A 19,332-nucleotide genomic window follows, 5' to 3' on the forward strand; every position below is an offset into this window, starting at 1 on the left:
AGGCTGGTGCAGAGTGGCTGCTGCTCACATCCAAGTCTGGATGTAGAGAACTCTGAAGAGTGCTTTTAATTCACATGATTCCCACACATTTTCAAGGACAAAATATCCAAACTTTCCCTGACTTTTCAAGGACCCTCTTGCCCATCATTTTTCAAACATATCAGATTCAAGCTCTATCCAAACATCATTTCAGCTATCAGGCATACAGGAGGGGAGAGATGAACCCAGTGAGAAAACTGCAAAACGTACACGATGGTAAACAAAACGTCACACTTGTATGCATATAAGAGCGACGTTATGTCGACAGCTACAGAAAATTAATTTACAGTTAATTTTAGATTATGTAGATGTTTATCCAAGGAAGATTACTGTATCAATTACATTATACACAACAAAACTCCATGACTTTTCCCAAACCTTTAATGATTTTGACTTATTCCATGACTTTCCCAGGCCGAAATACTGTGATTGTGTAATTCCATGACTTTTCAGGTTTTTAATGACTGTGGGAGCTCTGAATTCAGTGCGTAAAAGAGACCCTTAGAATACAACTAAAATAAAAAAGATGCTTGGGAATTTTATTTAAAAAAAAAAAAAGTGAAAAAGTGAGAAATGATCTAATAACGTTTTTTTTTTTCCTGAAACTGATCACGATACCTGAACTTGTGCTAATCGACTGATGCAAAGTACCGATTCAATGCCATTGTGTTAAAAAATAATAGTAACAGCTTTATACTACGAGCCCACTTCGATGACAACAAGCTAAATAAGAAAAGGCTGAGCGGAGGCGATCTGGTGTCAGTATCTAGACCCAGAGTGTTCAGGAGATATTCTAAAACAGTGAATACAGTACTTACACAACATCAATAACCTCCAGGGGTTAAAGTTTATGAGTAAACGATGTAGTATGGCATCACTACATAGACTCACACACTTGCCAATACCCGAACCAGCATTTTAGGCAGTACCACAAGCATTTACAATATTGGTTTGGTAGCAAAACAACTCTATAAAAATGGGAATTTAGATTTTCTATTATCAGAGCAATGTTTCCAGAGAGAGAGAGAGAGAGAGAGAGAGAGAGAGAGCGTTTGTGTGTGTGTGTGTGTGTGTGTGTGTGTGCAAGTTGGAAAGACACAAGGGAAGCAGGTCTGTGCAGGACCAGATTTCTCGGCAGTGACAAAGACCCCACTCCATGTTTGCATGTGATAGTCTCTGAACGCAAATGGCCACTTCATCATCCTGCCTGCAATGGTATTCATCTATGAAAATAATTATCAAGGTTGTGCAAAGCACACAGCTCCGAATCAGGAGGCTCTCGTCTCTCATCCCCCTGACGAGGGGGGGGGGGGGTTTGTCTGATTCACACAATACCCATTAATCCATCAGGAGGGGAACCACTGGCTGGAGTAATTAGTCAAAGCATGAGGGGGACCACCTCTGCCAGTCATATTCATCCGGTGCTCCATGAACACGCAACAATGGAAGTCCTAATGATGGGCTGCTAGAGGAGGTGGACGCACGATGAAAGATACCTCGTCATCAATCCCCAATGAGAGCGCCGGCGTAACAAGAATGGAGATGTACAGCACTGTGCAACCCCCATACCACACACCGAGTGTGTTTCCACAAAGATGATAAATTATTCAGGGCTCATCCATCCTCCTAGGGCATCCTTGGCAGAATTTACTGAAGCACCATTCTTCAAAATAACAACAATTAAAATAACAAAGGGCCAGCGTTGTGCTGTGGCTCACGCCAACCACTTGTGTAATTAGTAATTAGTTCGGTCATAAAAGGTGTCTGGAAGGCCGGCTCGTTAAGCCTGATTTGACTTTTGTCTGATGATAAAAGTGGGGGAGAAACAATCTGACAGACGGAGTGTGTGTTCCCTAAAATCTGGGCAAAATTTAAATATATAACACCGCAAGCCTTACATGTGGAAGCTCTGAGTCTGTGTGTATGAAAGAGAATTTGTTGAGCCATACCGAGTCTTTCTAATGTAGACCACATTGGCTACTGATGAAACAGAGTCCGGAAGAGTTTTATGTGAGGTAGTAAATAGTAATTACCTTTTTTTTCTTTTTTTTTTTTAAACATCTCTTGGATGCTCCTCAGGACTCTAGAGCAGTAAATTTGAGGAAGTTTACCAACACAGAGGACGAATGGGGAAGCTCAAGTTTCTCCTTTTTATGTGGCCCTGATGCTCGCTCTCCCTAACCAGTTAACAAAACAGTTATGCCTTCAATTTAATAAACTCAACACAAACCATCAACACGCCTGCAAGGAGATACTTTACTGGTGGGCTCTTTAAGATTTCAATTGCGCTACTAAATTGTCCATTTACATCCAAACAGAGCAGGCGTCCAAGTAGATCTGGCGTGGTTAGGTGACACACAAAACAAATGGTTTTATTGTGAGGAGCGTTCAGTATGAGAGCTGGTTCGGGATTAATGAAATGCTTATTTGGAAAGAACAGAGTTTAGAAAAGCGGAGGGCCACGTGAAATACATTAACCATGTTCTCTATAATAAACTATTACTTGATACATGGATGCCGTTTACCCAAATAACAAGCAAGGAGCACATTTATTTAAGAATGTATAAATGCCAGTATGATATGTCAGTGGATGACTGAAAATATAACAGGTTTTCTCCCTTATTGTTTTTTTTTCCTCTTGGAATTTGATCAAACTTTTTTTAGAAGGGTGTTTTAGACCCAAATTATGTGCCTGTACTTACGATTTATTTTGTTCTGCCTCAAAATTAATTCATTTTTAAAAACAGGTAATATAGATTAATATATGGGATGATGCATTTTGCATGTTTAATTTATATATATTAGATTTTTTGTATGGCTTTTGCATTAATGTTTTTTCCCTTTTTTCTATGTATTTTCAATTAAATGTTTATTGTCAACTGTTTTGCAACCCATAGTGGTTTACAAAGCTTCCCAGCCTATTGCTGTGTATTATGTATATAAGTGTGGTTTTGATCTGACGAAGATTTATGTTGGATCAAGACAGTACTCATTAAACTTCTGTGACACAGAGTAAGTGTGCAGGCGTTACTTATTTCCTCAATGTACGCTGTTTTTTGATGGACTTGCAAACACAATGTGGGTATAATTTTGCTACCAATTTTTTTAACTGGCATTTTTAAAGCACTAATTAATATAAAGTCTTTAACACAGTAGCACTGGGCAATAGTTTTGATAAAATATCTTGATAACATTGCAATAATACTTTAGGGTTGACTATTTAAACATTTGAATATTTACACAATGCAATTTTTGATTAATAATAATAATCTGTAATTTAGATACAACAACTAAGTAGACAGAGGCAAAACATCGAACAGATAGAACAGTTAAGAAGTTTAGTTAAAAAAATGACATCATTTTATCAAGCCTTTATGATATTACAACATCCAAAATCAGTAAAAAAATCTGACTTCGTATCAGGACATTTATATAATAAAGATATATTGCCAAAGCCTGCAATACAAAGAGTTGCTAAAATGCTATTGTTACAATTTCGACTAAATAAAAAAGCAGAAATAAAATTTGTAATTTTATGCATTAATCTCATACATGAGTCTCCATATTTTTTTTCTTTCCTTTGTTACATTGACTGTTACAGTTTCCTGCTGCACAACCACAATTTCCCTCGGGGAATATTAAGGTTTAATCATATCCTAAATATAATACTAATCTAGCATTTAGAAACCTCAAAATACACAATCCCAATCCACTTTCCGAGTCACCTCTTTCAATCATCACGTATTATTAGTAATATCAAACAGCCAGTTTAAACATGTTAATAGATTCTCTCTGCAGCTGCTGAAAGTTTCATAGCGCTGCTATTTCTAAGGCGCGACTGTTTGTCTGCTGACAAGGACAAATGACTGCCATCCATCTACATTCAATCAGACAGGATCATCCAAGAGACGGTGCAGCACAGCTTTTCCACCATTTACAGTTTTAAAAAGTTAATTTTGTTTTAACACTAGAAACTGATATAAGAACAAGAAAAACATCACATTTCCTTCTTGGTTGTTTTCTATGATTTCATTTGAACTAATCTGTTTGGGAGCCATAGGATTTACCTTTGGTGAGTATGGAGATGTAAAGAAAACATTAAATTTTTTTTGCACAGGCTTATATTTAAAGCATTTGATATTATGTAAATACTACCATGACCTTTATCATAGCAAGCAGGACATGCGGAGTGAACATGCTTTCATATATCATTGCAAGCGACTGGTCTTTGGCACAAACAGTCATTCATAACCTTTCTGCTAAATTAATTTGGGTACAGTCAATGAGACCTGCATATGCAGAAGAGATTTCTCTCCTTGCTTATTTTATATTAATGTCAGTTCCTATTGGCAGCCCTCAAATTGCTCAAACATTGCTGCTATCCCCAAGATCATTTTGCTTTGATTTGCATAAACCATGTGTTTAGAAGAAACGGGAGCGCAGGAATAGATTGAGGATTTGTCATGTTGAGGACTGGTTGCTTGAGCGCTGGCTCTTTGTCAAAGGGTGGCAGCGATCACCTCAACGGTATCTCCAGACTCAAATTAAAATGAAACAGGACCAAATACCTTCCCACTGAAATTGTTTGGCATGATTAAGTCTTGCCGAAGTGATTTTCTACATGTGCATTAATGCTTATCCTTCCCACTCCAATGAGGTTTACAGGAGACCATCTACATGTGTGTATGTTAATTCACCTCAGCTAATGTTGTTTACAAGATTCACCAGAGGTAATGTTAGGGTCACAGACCCAGCAACGTTTCCATCTTCTCCCCTTAAATGACATGTCCACATGTAATTTTGCCCATCCTTATTATTAATTATAGGATCAAGTCATTTAATTTGTCTTTTTTTAATATGAATTTAAATATCCTGATCCAACACCGCACCAGATCTGTGATGAAATATTTGTGAAAAAAAAAAAAAAGAAATAGTATGCATTTGAAAAAGAGAGAAAAAAAATGTAAATCTTGGCTTGCGTGCAAGCAACATAAAACAAAGCCCATGTACAGTTACATGCTTTGCTTTTATCACGCTCTTGTTAACTCCCCTTCCACCGAATTTCGTGCTAACACACAAGAGTGCACACACTCTCATTACCAACACAACATAAGCACCTACCACTCCTCCCAATTAACTTCAATTTATCCAACAGCTTTCAAAAAGCGATCTAAAAAAAAGAGAGGCACTGATACTGCATCTCAGCATCATCACGGGCTTGTGAGGATCAAAGTACTCCCATGGGTGGGAGGCAAAAGGCTTCAGACTCCCCACAATGCAGTGCAGCCAAATGAAATAATGCAAATCGAGCCCTAATTACCACCGGTTTAGTGTGCAGCTTCCAATTAGCAGCAATTACACTCAGTGTAAATTCACCAACAAAAAGCCAGACAATTACACACTAATTATATCAGATTTCATGGGAGGTGGAAGGGAAAGTGTTGTGTTTAGTAAGGTAGTAAATATTGACCAAAGACAGGAGAACATGCTGTGAAAAAGCTTTTTTCCAATCAAATGAAAAATGTTGCACTTGATTTTGTTGTTTAATGTTAAAATAGCTTCACGGCTTGTTTTATTTAAATTATCAAAGCATCAACTACATAATAAATAGCGTATACAGACTTCCCCCCGCTACATGGCTGAAGTGGTACCATCTGTATTTTTGATGAAGGGTCACATTTTTCCTGTGATTTTGACAACATGCATTTAAGGCCATTTATCACCACTACTGCGAGGTAATGAGGGCATCCACTGGACCGGAGTTGCATAATTCTGCCATTACTGGCCCATTGTAATAATCTTCTGACCTCTAGCTTTCAGAGCTGATCTTGAATGGTATGACAAATCTGAACCCAGCGTTTCCAACACACCCCGAAAGAAAAACACAGTGGAGAAGCTCAAGGTCAGGTGAGATTGGGAGTCTGAAAAGGTGTCTTTTTTCATTTTTATCTTAAATTTCACATTTTTGACACAAACACGAGAACATGTTTACACCTAAATGTCAAAACAAGCAAGGAGTCACACATAAAAACTCACAGAAAACACATACTTTTAAACATAACATTTTAAACTATTTTAAAAGCTAAACATAAATTTCTGCTTAGTTTATGATTTTGAAACTACACAAAATTGGCAAAAAATGATTAAAAAACTGGCCTTGCTTGGTAGCTACGGAGTTCTCTGATACTTTAATAATGAATAAACAAGCCCTTAAACTCTGTACTCCGTTGTGTGCCGTGCTCGAGTGTGATGCAGGTCTACAAGGCTCGGCAATCTCATCAAGTGAGGCTGTCTGCTATTCATGAGCACCTCCTCCCCTCTCTCCATCATACGGCTGTGCCCATTATACAGCACTTATAGCACTGTGTGTGTGTGTGTGTGTGTGTGTGTGTGTGTGTCAAGTGCAGCAATTCCACTGCACGGTGATTGAGATGATCATATAAACAGAAGTCTGACTAACTATAATGGTCATGTAGTTATCTCTTCATTCCAGAAAGTAACTCATATTACCTGATAAAAAAAATAAACTAAACAAAAAGCACCGCCTCTAATAAAAGTCTCTGTTTTGAATTTTACATTTTCTTTCCAATGATTTATTATGTTGCTCATATTGGGAGTTTTGTAGAGTTTAATATTACCTATAACCTAATAAGGGTCATACATTATTCAGAGATCCCACTCATTTTCATGGACAAGATTTCAAATTTTTTCCATAACTTTTCAAGTACCCATAATAAAATGTCCATGACCACGTTTAAAACCAACTTTGCGCCACCTCAACATGAAGAACAATTGAAATATAGTATGAAACTGCATAGGTATGGAAAGTGGGAATCACACCGTGAATGTCATTATTTTTCTCTTAATAAAACACATCAGTTTAAAACCCAATTCAAACATAATTTCAGCTAGCTGACACACAGGGAAGGAAAGACAGGAAGTGAGGATAAAATTAAGATATGTACGTAATGGTAAACAAATGCGACACATCCATATAGAGCAACGTTAAATCAACAAATGGCCATTAAAAAATAATTTTGACATTATGTTCCATGAAGGGTTATCCACAGATGATCACTCTATTAATTTCAAAACACACAACAAAATACCTTTACTTTTCCAAAACTTAAAAGGATTTTACTGTATTTTGTTCTTATTGTATTTCTGTTTTTCTTTACTAAACATTTTTTCTTCTGAGTGTTTATACATATTAACTGTTTTGTTAGTTGCAAATCATAACACAAACTCACTGCAGAATGAATAAATCTGTCCCTCCGCCTATAATCAATATCAGCTCCTAACATCGCAAATCTAACACAGTGAACTCTCCTGGTCTGGTCCTCTTAGGCTGGTGCTGAACTTGAACTCACACACAGGGATGGGGGTCGGTGTGAGGAAAATATACCGCCAGAATACAAGCTGAAGATCTATGAGAGTAAAGGATGATCCTAAGTCTTCCACACCCCTCACTGAGGACGTTGGTATTTTATGTGGCCCTCTTTTTCCTGCTTTAGTTGCACAAGAAAGAGCTGGATTCTAAAGATAAAGGCAATTTTTTGGCAAATGGTCAAAGTAGCAAAATAAATGACCTGCTGGTACCATGGTGTAATTACAGTGGCTGGAAGCATACCAATCTATCACAGGGACCAGGGAGGGGGGGCTGACACGCTGCAAAGGGGTTAGTCAAAGGAGATAGCCTTTGACTAACTACTGGCCCCGGACAATCGATACTGCGCAGATATTGCATCCAGGGAGAAAGGAGAAAAAAAGCCCTAAAAACTTCCCAAATGGCTTTTCATTCAGATATTGATCAGCACCCTTTTATCATGACCTTGCTCCACCAAGGCCATATACTTTCTTAAGGGTATATGAAACTCATAAATCTGAGAGTTGCTACAGAGTCACACCGGGCTGTGAGCAGCGAGGCAGAGAAGTAGGATGGTGTAATTGGTCTTTGTGGGATGGCGGCCCTCTTTCATTCTTCATAACAAGGATTCCATTACATTTCTGAGCTGTTAGGAAGGGGACAGACAAAACTGACGGAGCTAAACGCAGAAATGTGGTTCAAATAGATGTAAATGGTATGCGTTAAATTGGTTCAACTGAAAAGCTCTTGCCGATTCTCACCTCAAGTTTCTGTGACACACTACAAAAACTTGCCACTGCACAAATATACGTATTTCATATATTTGTGCTTCCTAAGGAAGATAAACAAATAGTACAATATTATGAACTGGTGTATTGGCTGATCTTTAAACTGGAGTGCAGGACTTTTACATACAGTCTACCGAAAACCGACCAGGGCATTATTTGAGGGGACCGGTGGTCCCTCTCTACTTGCTAGAGACCACACCCAAATTCAAAACTCACATTTATTTTAACCTCAACTATGCATGTGTAAAGTTTGGTGACTGCATCGTGCACTACTGCAATGTTATCACATTGACAACATATATCCACAGACACACAGACAGACTATAAACAACTGCCAAAATATCCAAAACAGCCTCTGTGTTAGTTCCTGTTACAATTAGTGTCTATAGTACAACATTTGGCCATGATGACACAAAAAAAGGCTCACAAGGTACAAACTATACCAGCCGTTGCAACGTTGTCATGGCTGGTAAAAAGGAACTAGCACTGCAGAGAAAAGATTAAAGAAAAAAAATTGAAGAGAGTGCTCCTGAGGGCTGGATAGATGCAGCGAGCTCACCTGCAGGCAAACGTTGTAAGCACGGGTCAGCAACGCTCATAACAGAAAATGACCGGTTATGGTAGGCTGACTGCACAGCACAAGCCTGTTGGATAAACGGTTAGAATATCCATCTTCTACTACAAACTTGACCGAATCGACCAGATATATACACATAAATACAAAAATACAAAACCCCACACTTAAAAAAACAACAATAATACCATACTAAAAATGCTACATATAGCATCAGACATGACAAAAAGTGGATGCTGTGCAAACACTTGAATCTTTTCCTATTACATTCAGTGCTCGACCCAGATGCACCGAGGCTCCTTAGAACACCAACTCTGCTTTAATAGTTTGACAGACTGAGAAACAAACGAGTTTCTCACCCTGCTCACTCTAAATCTTCTGTGTGATGGAAACAGCTGATGTTATTCAAATAAATTTTGAGAGCACAAATTTTTAACACAACATTACCAGCCAGAGACAACATTTTAGATTCGGAATATGCAAGTTGAAGTTAAAATTAAATGTATAAATTATGAAAAAAATCTAACTAGATAATTTCCACATTAGTGATTAAATTCCCCAGTTTTAACTGAACCACTGACAACTGTCATTTTAAACGATCCACTGAGTGTAATTTTTCGGAGTCTACACTGCAACACTTAACCAAGCTAACATATGGACATCATCAGCTGTTAATATGTTCCATCATGACACTTTGTTACTATTCCTTACAGCCCCAGCCACTGTACTGTATATACAGTCGAGGTAAATGTTATCATTAAGGCTATATTCTAATTCATATCCATGAGCCAGACTGCACGGTAGGGCCGTCCGTGGCACGTTATTTTATGCAACTGATGGAACGCGAGTCTGTCAAACTCCAACAGTCTCCCCAGAGATTTAAGAAACATCCTTTTTTGTCTCCCGTCACAACTTTTCTGTCCCAGACACATGTCACTGTGCATGATTAATGAGGTGGAGGGTTTCGCATTAAAACCCTTTAAGGACTTGGAGATCCCTGCATGATACCAAGAGTCTCGTTTACAGAAAGATGAACATAACTGAAGCCAGGCTCGCATTGCTTCGTGCAGTATGTTTATGCTATATGTTTATGACTGTATCGAGGCAGATGGATGAGCAAAACTCGAGCCACCAGCTAATTGGTTCTGAAGTAGTCGGGACCTGGACTAAAGGAAACAACTGTCTCTGCCTCGGATGAGACGGGAGCTGCGGACTGCCACAGCTGCCACTGCTCAGTACATCAGGTCATGTTTGTGTTTAGACTGCAAGTATTTATAAGCAAACCAAAAGCTATTATCAATTATAAATGATCAGTTAAGTACTCTACGAAGTAATGGACTCGTTTTTTTAAATGCAAAGAAGGGGTCTTTAAGTGATTATGTACTGTAGACACAATTTAACAGCCATCCTTAACTTTTTTTTTTTTTTACTGTAAAAATTGATTCAAAATAAAAAGGAATTCAAAGATTAGAATACAAATAATCAATTGCCCTTAACGAAGGTGGAGTTCAGAAAGAATCCAGTTGGAAAATTGTGTGTATAAATAAGAATCAGGACAGAATCCAGCGGCAGTGTTTATTCTTTTCCCAAATACAATAAAGGCAATCTGATGGTCAGATAAGTCAGCAGCTGCAGCGTTTTCCATCCAGCAAACACGCTCTCAACTTTTTACACACAGATTTGTGCAATCACTCAGGGCTATGGTTTAGTGTATACTGCAGCTATAGAGGAGAGGATGTGGGGAAAAAAATGTCCCTGTCTTGTGTTTGTCTCCATCTACACTTTTGATGCTTCACTGACAAATATCTCTCTCTCTCATCCTCCGTTCCATCCATCTCCCTCCCTCTCTCTCTTTCTCTGTGGGTCTTCCTGCCCCTCTCGTGTCATGCATTTCCGAGAGTCAGTGTACTCTAAACAGTTATGTTCTTGTTTCCTATGGTTATAATCTGCACTGACGTGCTGGAGTCCCATTTCCTTTTTCAGCTCTGCGTGCACAGCACCAGCGCGGCCGTAATGTACTGTGTGTCCATAAAACATGCACGCAAGGCAGCGCAGACATTGTACAGACCTCGGCCTTAACACATGCATTACATTCAGTATTATGTATCATAATTGTGATTTAAGTCTGGAACAAAAGCATACAACTAGAGATGAATCGGACTGCCGCAGTTTCCCATGCAATCATTTATTTGAAAAAAAAAAAGCTATGTGAACATGAAGGTCCTAAATGTAGTAAGCATTATTCTACGTATGTTCTGAGCTTAATGAGAAAATAAGAACTACGGGACTTTGAGCAGTCTTGCTGCACTTACATGGCTAATTACTTGATAAACAGAAAATGAATTTTAGGCCCTTGAAATGTATTTATTCAATCCACAGTTTCTTTCTTTCTTTATTTATTTATTCGTAGCAGCCTGCCACAATATCAGCATTTGCCGCCACATATTGATGTCCTATTTTTTGAGATGGACCATTCATTCGGAGCACTGTTGGAATATACACATCGTTTAGTTATTTAAAGCACATTCTCAGAGTGCAGAGCATAATCTGAGCAGAGCAGCACAACGGCAGGCGCAGTATACGTAAATCTTAAAATTGCGTTAATTTATAAAAATAAATACAATGCTCTATTTTCTTTAAACAACAATAAGTGTTGTTTATCATTTTTTTAACCTACTTTAGATGAAACTGGTGGTTCAGAGCTGAGTCTAACCTTTGTAATGGCAGCAACAGTCACTAATCTCTGCATCTTATCTGATCAGCTCTAACTGATCCAACCACAAACTGATCAACTGATCAAGCCTCCACCCTACGACTCAAACTCAACAAAATGCTGTTGAGAGGAAAAAAAACAGCTGCGTATACGCTGCGTTCACAGACCCGCAAAAAACATGGATCAGTGTGAGTCACAGAACTGTGATTAATGTCACATGAATTTATTTACTTAATTTAGGCTTTCTAAAATATTATATATCATATCAGTGTTATAGTGGCCATAATTTATAGATGTACCTTAAATACGAAAGTGTGTTGATGGACTTTCACAATAAACTTGAAAAATCGATTAATTGTTTAATTCATTATCAAGGAAAAACATTCGCTGGTTCCAGTTTTTTGAATGGAAGGACTGGCTGCCTTACAGTGTAACTGGTTATCTTTGGGCATGTGTATTGTCAGCCATAACAAGCAATTTGAAGATGCTGAGTCCATAGAAAACTGTGACAGGCATTTTTCACTTTCGTTAGTCGTAGCCCTGATTTGATGCACAGGTTAGTACTGGTGCGTGAGGAAAAGTTTAGGTACTGGAGACTGATACAACAGATGCTCTTCAGCCTTTTGATGCATCACCTACTACGCTGTAGAGCCTAAACAATTACTTCATTAATCCATTATTAAAAAAAATTATAAACAACGATTTTAAAAAACATAGACAAATTTCAAATGAACAAAAGATTCATTGGTTGTATCCTTTTTAAGCGAGAATGCCAAACACTCGCCGGTTCCAGCTTCCCAAATTGCTTGCTACTTTTCTCTGATTTGCATCACTATTAATTAAATAATTTCAGGTTTTGGACTGTTGGTAGGATAAAACAAGCAATTCTAGACATTGGGCTGTGGGAAATTGTGGGGGGAACGTTTAACCATTTTTAAAATCTTTTATAGCCTAAATAATAGATAATCTATAGATTAACCATTTGAAACCTGAACAAACTGGCTCAATTTCTTTCAAATACATGGGAAGAATCCAATAAGCAACTTCAGAAGAAATGACCCAAAAATATGTAAGAAAACTGCCTGGAAATTACCAAAACAAAACAAACTTAAACATAACAACAACAACAACAAAAAAACCCCAAAAGAAAACAATGGGAAGAACAACCGAAACAAGAACAAGAAAATGACCTGAAAAAGTGCTTAAAAATTCTAATGATTCTCTAAAATAACTTTAAATATGTAAATATGATAATTTGAAATACAGTTTTCCGGACATCCTTTTTATAAAAATATACTTTTTAGATCTTTTGATTTCTTGCAATTTGCAGGACATTTGCTCTTTGCCTTTTTCCCCATGTTTACAAACCATTAGGTCAATAAGTACAAGTGTTTTAACACTTGTGAAAGACGGCTGAACGCAGCACAAGAAAAGTGATTTCAATCCAGGTTTCAAAAGGTTAATTTACAATAAAAACAGGCAGCTTTAATAACAGAAAATGTATATAGTACTTGCTCTACATATATTCTGTTTATGCATCACATACAATGCAGTATGTCTGATGGGGATATTATGTAAAGAAAGTGATATTTCCTTTATTACCAGAGAACAAGCAGAATTCAGCTCAAGCGGAAAGACAAAACCCTCCTCAGTATTTTGTGCAGAAACCATTTCACACCATCTTCTGTATCATTAGTGGATACAAAGGAAAAACCTCTCCGTGAACGTTCTGCTCTGGCTTCTTTCCCTCAATAGTGTGCTGGCGAAATGACATAGCACAAGATAAAATAGTAATGCTAATATCAATAGTTTGTCCATTACAGGTCAGCTAACTGTCCAGCGGAACAGTTACAAAGCTGTTCGTTTTCGATCTCACAAGGCCGATCAATACGGGGGCATACTGTTTCAATTTTGCCGGCATTGATTTTCTCTATAACACTCCAACCCTAAAGCATTCGTCTTTCTGAAGGAAGGAAGATTTGATTTACTGAAGAAAAATTGGAGTGCACATCACAAAGATTTTTTGCCGTGCGGGAGTGTGACATGCCAAAAGATGGATGTCCCTTGGCTGGGAAGCCTCTAGCCTAAGGGCGTCCATTAGAGCAGTGGTGCTGCAGAAAATGAGCTGCTTATATGAGGGAGGAGGAGCAGAGGGAGAGGAGTTAGTGCTCGAGGTGTGTGTGTGTGCTTTGGGGGGGACTAGGTGAGGATTGTTGGAATAAACCAGGAATAAAAAGGATGCTGATGCAGCCTTAAGAGAAAAGAATAAGAAAAAGACGGGGCATAGCAAATGCCAGGGAGTGTACCTAAACCTCTGCGTATTGAATAATGTTTCCATTTGCCTCAAACAGACCGCCTGCATCAGATTGTCAACCGCAGCTCTAGATAAAAAAGTGCGCACTGCTTCTACGTCATCACACTTGAACCTTTTCTCAGCAGCAGCCACCTTCCTTTTGCTTCGCCTGCTTCCTGCACCCTGAGTGAATTTCCATGGTACATTAGTCAGCCTATTAGAATGCAATAAAGGGAAGGTATGAGAGGGGAAGAAGAGGAGAGTAGTGCGAGTCCCTAGGGGCTGTGAGTTGGCGTTCTCCATCATCTGCCCTCATCTCCCCTCTCTGTCCGTCGACTTTGTCTAGGTGTCATATACATGAAAGATGATTCCTGACCCAAATAAACACTGCAGCAGTGTGGATGCTCAGTGGACCTGAACTCAAACCAAGAGGGGAGAAAAAAACTGGAGAGATGAGGAAAGTAAAAAAAATGACACCTGCCAGTTGTATCATTTGTGGCTATCTTGCTAGCTGTTCATTTATTTTTTTTTCCTCTCTTAAAAAGACAGCAGGCTGGCATGTTGTACACCTGAGTCTCAAGGCCCTGGGACAGTATGGATGAACAGGTAGTCGCACTATCTGTCTGGCTGTGGATCTGTCTACGTCTTGACACTAGATGACAGACAAGGGCACAAAAACGACAGATGCCGCCTCTGTCTGGTGGAAGGAATCCTCCCCGGACGCCCAGTGATACAACTGAAGTAGAAAGCGAAACAAGAAAGAGCAAAGGACAAGGAGTGGGAGAAAAGAAATTGTACGTTGTGCCGCAGAGAAAGGAAGAGAGAGGGAGAACCGCAGACGAAGCAAGGGAATGGAAAAGGGAAAATCACCTAACACCTCTTTTCTCCAGAGGCCGGGGCCGCTGTAAGCTGGATATTAAGACACAAATTGCATTCAGGCGGGTCACACTGTGTCAGAAGATATTAGATGCCTGCCGTGAGGAAACAACAATTCCCATCAGCTTGTGAGAAAATAATATTTTCATTTTCAGACTCTTTATTGAATGGAAACTTTGGGGAATACGTTTTTACGGCGTGTGAGCAGGCAGGCTTGGATTTTACACCCAAGCAACAAAAGGTCGTAATCATAGCTGCGTATTGTCTTTGTGTTCCTGGATTTCATTTTCACAGCTGGAAAAAGGTTGCTGTGTTTCATTGTGTGTATTCGTACTTCCCCTCCCGTTTGTATTCTCAGAGATGTTGCTGTACCAAACATTTTGCTGTTGTATTCATGGATTAGGGAACGGACATCTTTTTATATAAAGACGCCTGCGGGTATGCAGGTGTGCTTGTGAGTATTTTTTTTCTTTCTCTGTGTCCATCTTTTCCTGTTCTTTTTCTGGCACCAGATGTTTCTCCTATGCCCGCATACCACAAGCTCTGGTGCGAAGCTGCACCACCTGACCTTCACAGTAATTGACCAAAAATATTGATGTAATGGCACAGGACTGATTGTGATTTATTAAAAGAGCGCTGCACTCCAAGGCCCAGTGCCAATGGCTCCCTGCGCCCATCGGCAGCCATTAGGAAAGCCATCAATAGCACAACGGCATAAAGGGCCAGTAATGGGGGACTTTTCTGGCCAGGGCTCATAGAACACAATCTCCATAGTAAATAGCTGTGTGTGAGTACACATGGAGGCTAACAGAAAGGAAGAGGTGGAAGGCATGGAGATGGGATCAAGGAAAGAAGAATATGACAAATAACACAACATCCTGATATAGGGGAATAAAAAAAGAAAAAAAGGAAAACAAAGCCAGTCAGAGACAGACTCCTGATCCAATAGCAAACTAACCCTCGCCAGACGAGTCTCTGGAGAGTTGGTTCAGCCTAACAAGCGCGAGCCAGCGGCCGTCTCTCCAGCTCACCATTACACACTACCTGCACAAACAGCCATCATTAGGGAATAGCCGCATTGGATTCTGCTGCCTATTTGGCGAAACAAACACAGAGGATAGGGTTGCCTCTGTTCTTAATGGGAGCGGAGCTGTTTAAATGGCTTTCATCTCTCTCTCGAGTCAATGCATCATTCAACCCACAGCTGACATTTTCACCTTTGCAAATCTAATTTAATCAAAGCCAGGAGTATTGGGGGGGATGAGAAAGATTATGATGAGATTAAAACCATTACAGTAGTTTGAATCATTTTCAAAGCTGGGAAAATTACATGCTATGAACACAGTTCATAAAAACAAAAACCAAAAAATAAACAAAAACAGGTGCATCCTCTTGATTAAATGATTTTTTTATGCAATGCTCACTTATTGTTTCTCTATAATATCCTGGCATGTGGGAAACAAAACATAATTGTGCTAAACCATCAGAGGATAATTTATTATTTCTATTTTTACAAAAAATATACGGGCAGAAAGCTGCCTTGAATTAATAATGGATTAAACTGATTGAATTTCAAATGCCATATGTGCATGTGTGAAGCTAAGCAAAGGAAACAACAGCACCACAGAATTGTTCCCCCAATGAATTCTAAAATATTTTCAAAGGTAAAGCATAATAAGGATCTTATCTGAAAATGAAATGACATCTTCCAGAATGAGCAGCGTTATCAAATTCTGTTTTTGATTTTTTTTGTTTTACCTTTTGGAAGAGCTTCCCCAGGCTCCATGTTTGTCAGTCAGGATGTTGACTATCTTCTGAATAAGCTGTGTGGCTGTCACATGGTCACGGTACTTGGCTGCTCGGATCAGGTGGTCGCACATTTTCTCCTCATCTCGCTTCTCCGCTGCGTACTGTGCACAGTTCGACTGCGAGGAAAAGAGAAAAGATGCATTATACATTCTGCAAGTGAAGGAAGCATGAGTGTATATGCTGTAAAGGCATGCACAAATGTGTCAAGAGACTGAATTTTACAGCATATAAATTATAATTTGTACTAGTATCTTGTAGAATGTACATGACAAAAATATGTCTATAAGAAGGTATAATATTGTGTATCCACATATAGAAACTCTACTCTGAGTAGAACCAAATGAAAAGCATAGGGTCATTTCTGTCCTTGTGTCATGTTGATTAATAACAGTGGACACGTATTTACTAATGCCCTCCGGCACACCAAATCACACGATACCCACAATGCACAGGGAGGACATTTTTCTTTGTCGGAATTTGTTATCAGAATGGGCCTTTGAACTGTGCGGCGATGGGAAAAGTAAAACACCTTCTGAAAATAACAGCTATAATTTGAAACAGTGTTTTGATTTCCAATCTCTGTTTCAGAATCAATTTCAATTGCAAACGCATGGCTTAGTTTTTAAAGAGCTGTTTCAAAGTGATATTCTTATTGAAGGTGAGCACAAGGAGAGGGACGGGGAAAAGAAAACATGAGCTATGTATAGTAACTGCTAGCCATACAGGCTTGCATTGGTGCATTTACATTTTCCCTCTGCACTTTCTCAGAGAAGCAACTAAAGCAAATGGTTGCAGTATTAAGACAAAAGCTCATTCAATTATGAATGCCGCTTCAGTTGTATATTATTGTCCTTATCCAATTAACCTTAAACTAACCCACTGGTAGTAACCCAGATGCATCGCTGAACAAATGCAACCTGCTTTCCCAAAGTTACCAGTAAAGCGTTTTATAATGGGTCCTCCTCTTCAATTTGAACGACAACATTTCATATCTGACAGAAAATCTATAGGTATAAATCACATTAGAGGGGCTTTTCTGCAGGCCGCCGGGCCTTAATTATCAATCTATGTCTCTTTGTGTGGCATTAAAGTGGGCCTTGACCTTCCAGCATGATGACCTCGGAAACAGCAAAATAAAAGGTGTACGGAAAAGGAATTTTCAAGTAAGTGTTTCAAATGTTCATCTGGAGAACACTTTGCTTTTGCTGTGAGGTGTGTGTGTGTGCACGCGCGTGTGTGTGTGCGTGTGTGTGTCTGTGCTGCATGTCCATTAATCTTGATCAGTGGCAGTGAAGGCAAGCAGGAATTGGGACAAGCAAAAGGCTGGACCAAAGTGAAGGACTAAGAGGATGGTCTTCAAAATGCCACAGTTCTATGCCCCATTATGGCTGCAAGATATGACAAAAATATGCGCTATGCAGCAACGGTGTTGAGTATTGCAATAACGATTTCACTTGCGACAAATAAACAAATACTGAACTGTAGTCAGTTCTTGACTCATCATCTCTCCTGTATCCCAAATATTGGCACACAATGGACATGCTAGTTTTGTGAACCCACCATTTCCTCTGTGGCATTCGGACAGATGCTTAACGGTTAGGGCTCTGTCTGATTGGCCAGTAAGGTTGGGTATCGCCCAAGTGGCATCAGCACTTCCAAATACTGATTTAATCCATTAGTGCAAAATATCAGAAGTTGAGAGTGCATGTGGGTGAAAATTCTTGGTTTAGACAAGAGGTGGAAGTGCTGCAAAAAATTCCAGGTACTGGAGCTGGTACTGTGAACCGTACCCAACCGTATTGGCCAGAGAGTTAATAGCCTGGCATGTACCAGAGGATTTAACCCCGATTGACAAAATGTAATTTAGTACGTTGTTATCACTATATTCAAAATGCAATATTGCAGTTTTTCACAATGTGTTTATCACATTGTTGATGTTGATATTGTGCTGCTCTAACTGACGCTCAGCATCAAATTGTTGCATTGAGAACTATATTATACTTTAGTAAGAAAACAATATGTTGATCTGGGACAACAGAGAAACACTTCCACAGAAAAACGTATAAATCATTATAGAAATGATCCATTTCGCCAAAATAAATGGTCCTGTGGGTTTCCATCCTTTAAACAGATATAAGTAGCATGCCTATAAAGTCCATTTCCATCTGCCCCTGTCTGAGACATGTAAAGTCTGCAGTACTAATCAACAGTGCTGGGTTCAAACTCATAACCATAAACAAACACTTCATCACCTGTGCGTTGAGCCTGCCCAAACACCCAAACCCTCCATGCTGTAATGGGATTTTCTCATATCCAAAGCCAAAGTCGACTACAGGAGAAAAGGCCAAATTCACAGACTCACCCCTAAAATAACAACCAAAAAAGCTGAACACATCAGTAGTGCCATTAAAACCCAATGCTGGGTTTGCTTGTAAGTGGAAAAGACAAGTCACTGTTAATTCCCGGGGTCATTCCGTTGATGTGAAGTCAGAGAATATGTCGGGGTATTATGAAGGACTTATTATGTTATGTTATTATGAGGGTTAAAGCGAATAACTAAATCTCTCAGTTGGCACCATCTTGCATTCACTTCCATCCAGGTCCGCTGACAGGATAAAGGGCAGAAACTAAAAAAAAGGAGCATTTGGGGTATTTTCAAACAAACTGTTCTTTCTTTCCTTTCAAGGAATGTCGAGGAAACATAAGAAGTAAATTAAAAGTATCTGTTCCTGTTTGCAATTAGAAACATGCCTTTTTGAAGTACCCTAAGCAGTCAGTGTGCATATTTTGACAAGAAAGCAACCATAAAAAGACATGCAAAGAGACAAGCCCTTCCATTTACACAGTTAAAAGAGTACAGCTGAAGAAACGGGA

The 19,332-nt window shown here is 39.1% G+C and overlaps 1 protein-coding gene across 5 annotated transcripts in view; it reads right to left on the reverse strand.

The window, feature by feature from the left end:
* The window catches only part of lrba (LPS responsive beige-like anchor protein), a 228,068-nt gene that overhangs the window by 99,777 nt on the left and 108,959 nt on the right, over positions 1 to 19,332 (reverse strand). For all 5 annotated transcript variants that reach the window (XM_042484501.1, XM_042484504.1, XM_042484503.1 and 2 more), the window contains exon 36: positions 16,408 to 16,574. In XM_042484501.1, coding sequence (XP_042340435.1) covers positions 16,408 to 16,574 — 167 coding nt within the window. The remainder of the gene's footprint in view (positions 1 to 16,407; positions 16,575 to 19,332) is intronic.

This window comes from Plectropomus leopardus, chromosome 4 (genome assembly GCF_008729295.1).
Source record: "Plectropomus leopardus isolate mb chromosome 4, YSFRI_Pleo_2.0, whole genome shotgun sequence".
Lineage (NCBI taxonomy): Eukaryota > Metazoa > Chordata > Actinopteri > Perciformes > Serranidae > Plectropomus > Plectropomus leopardus.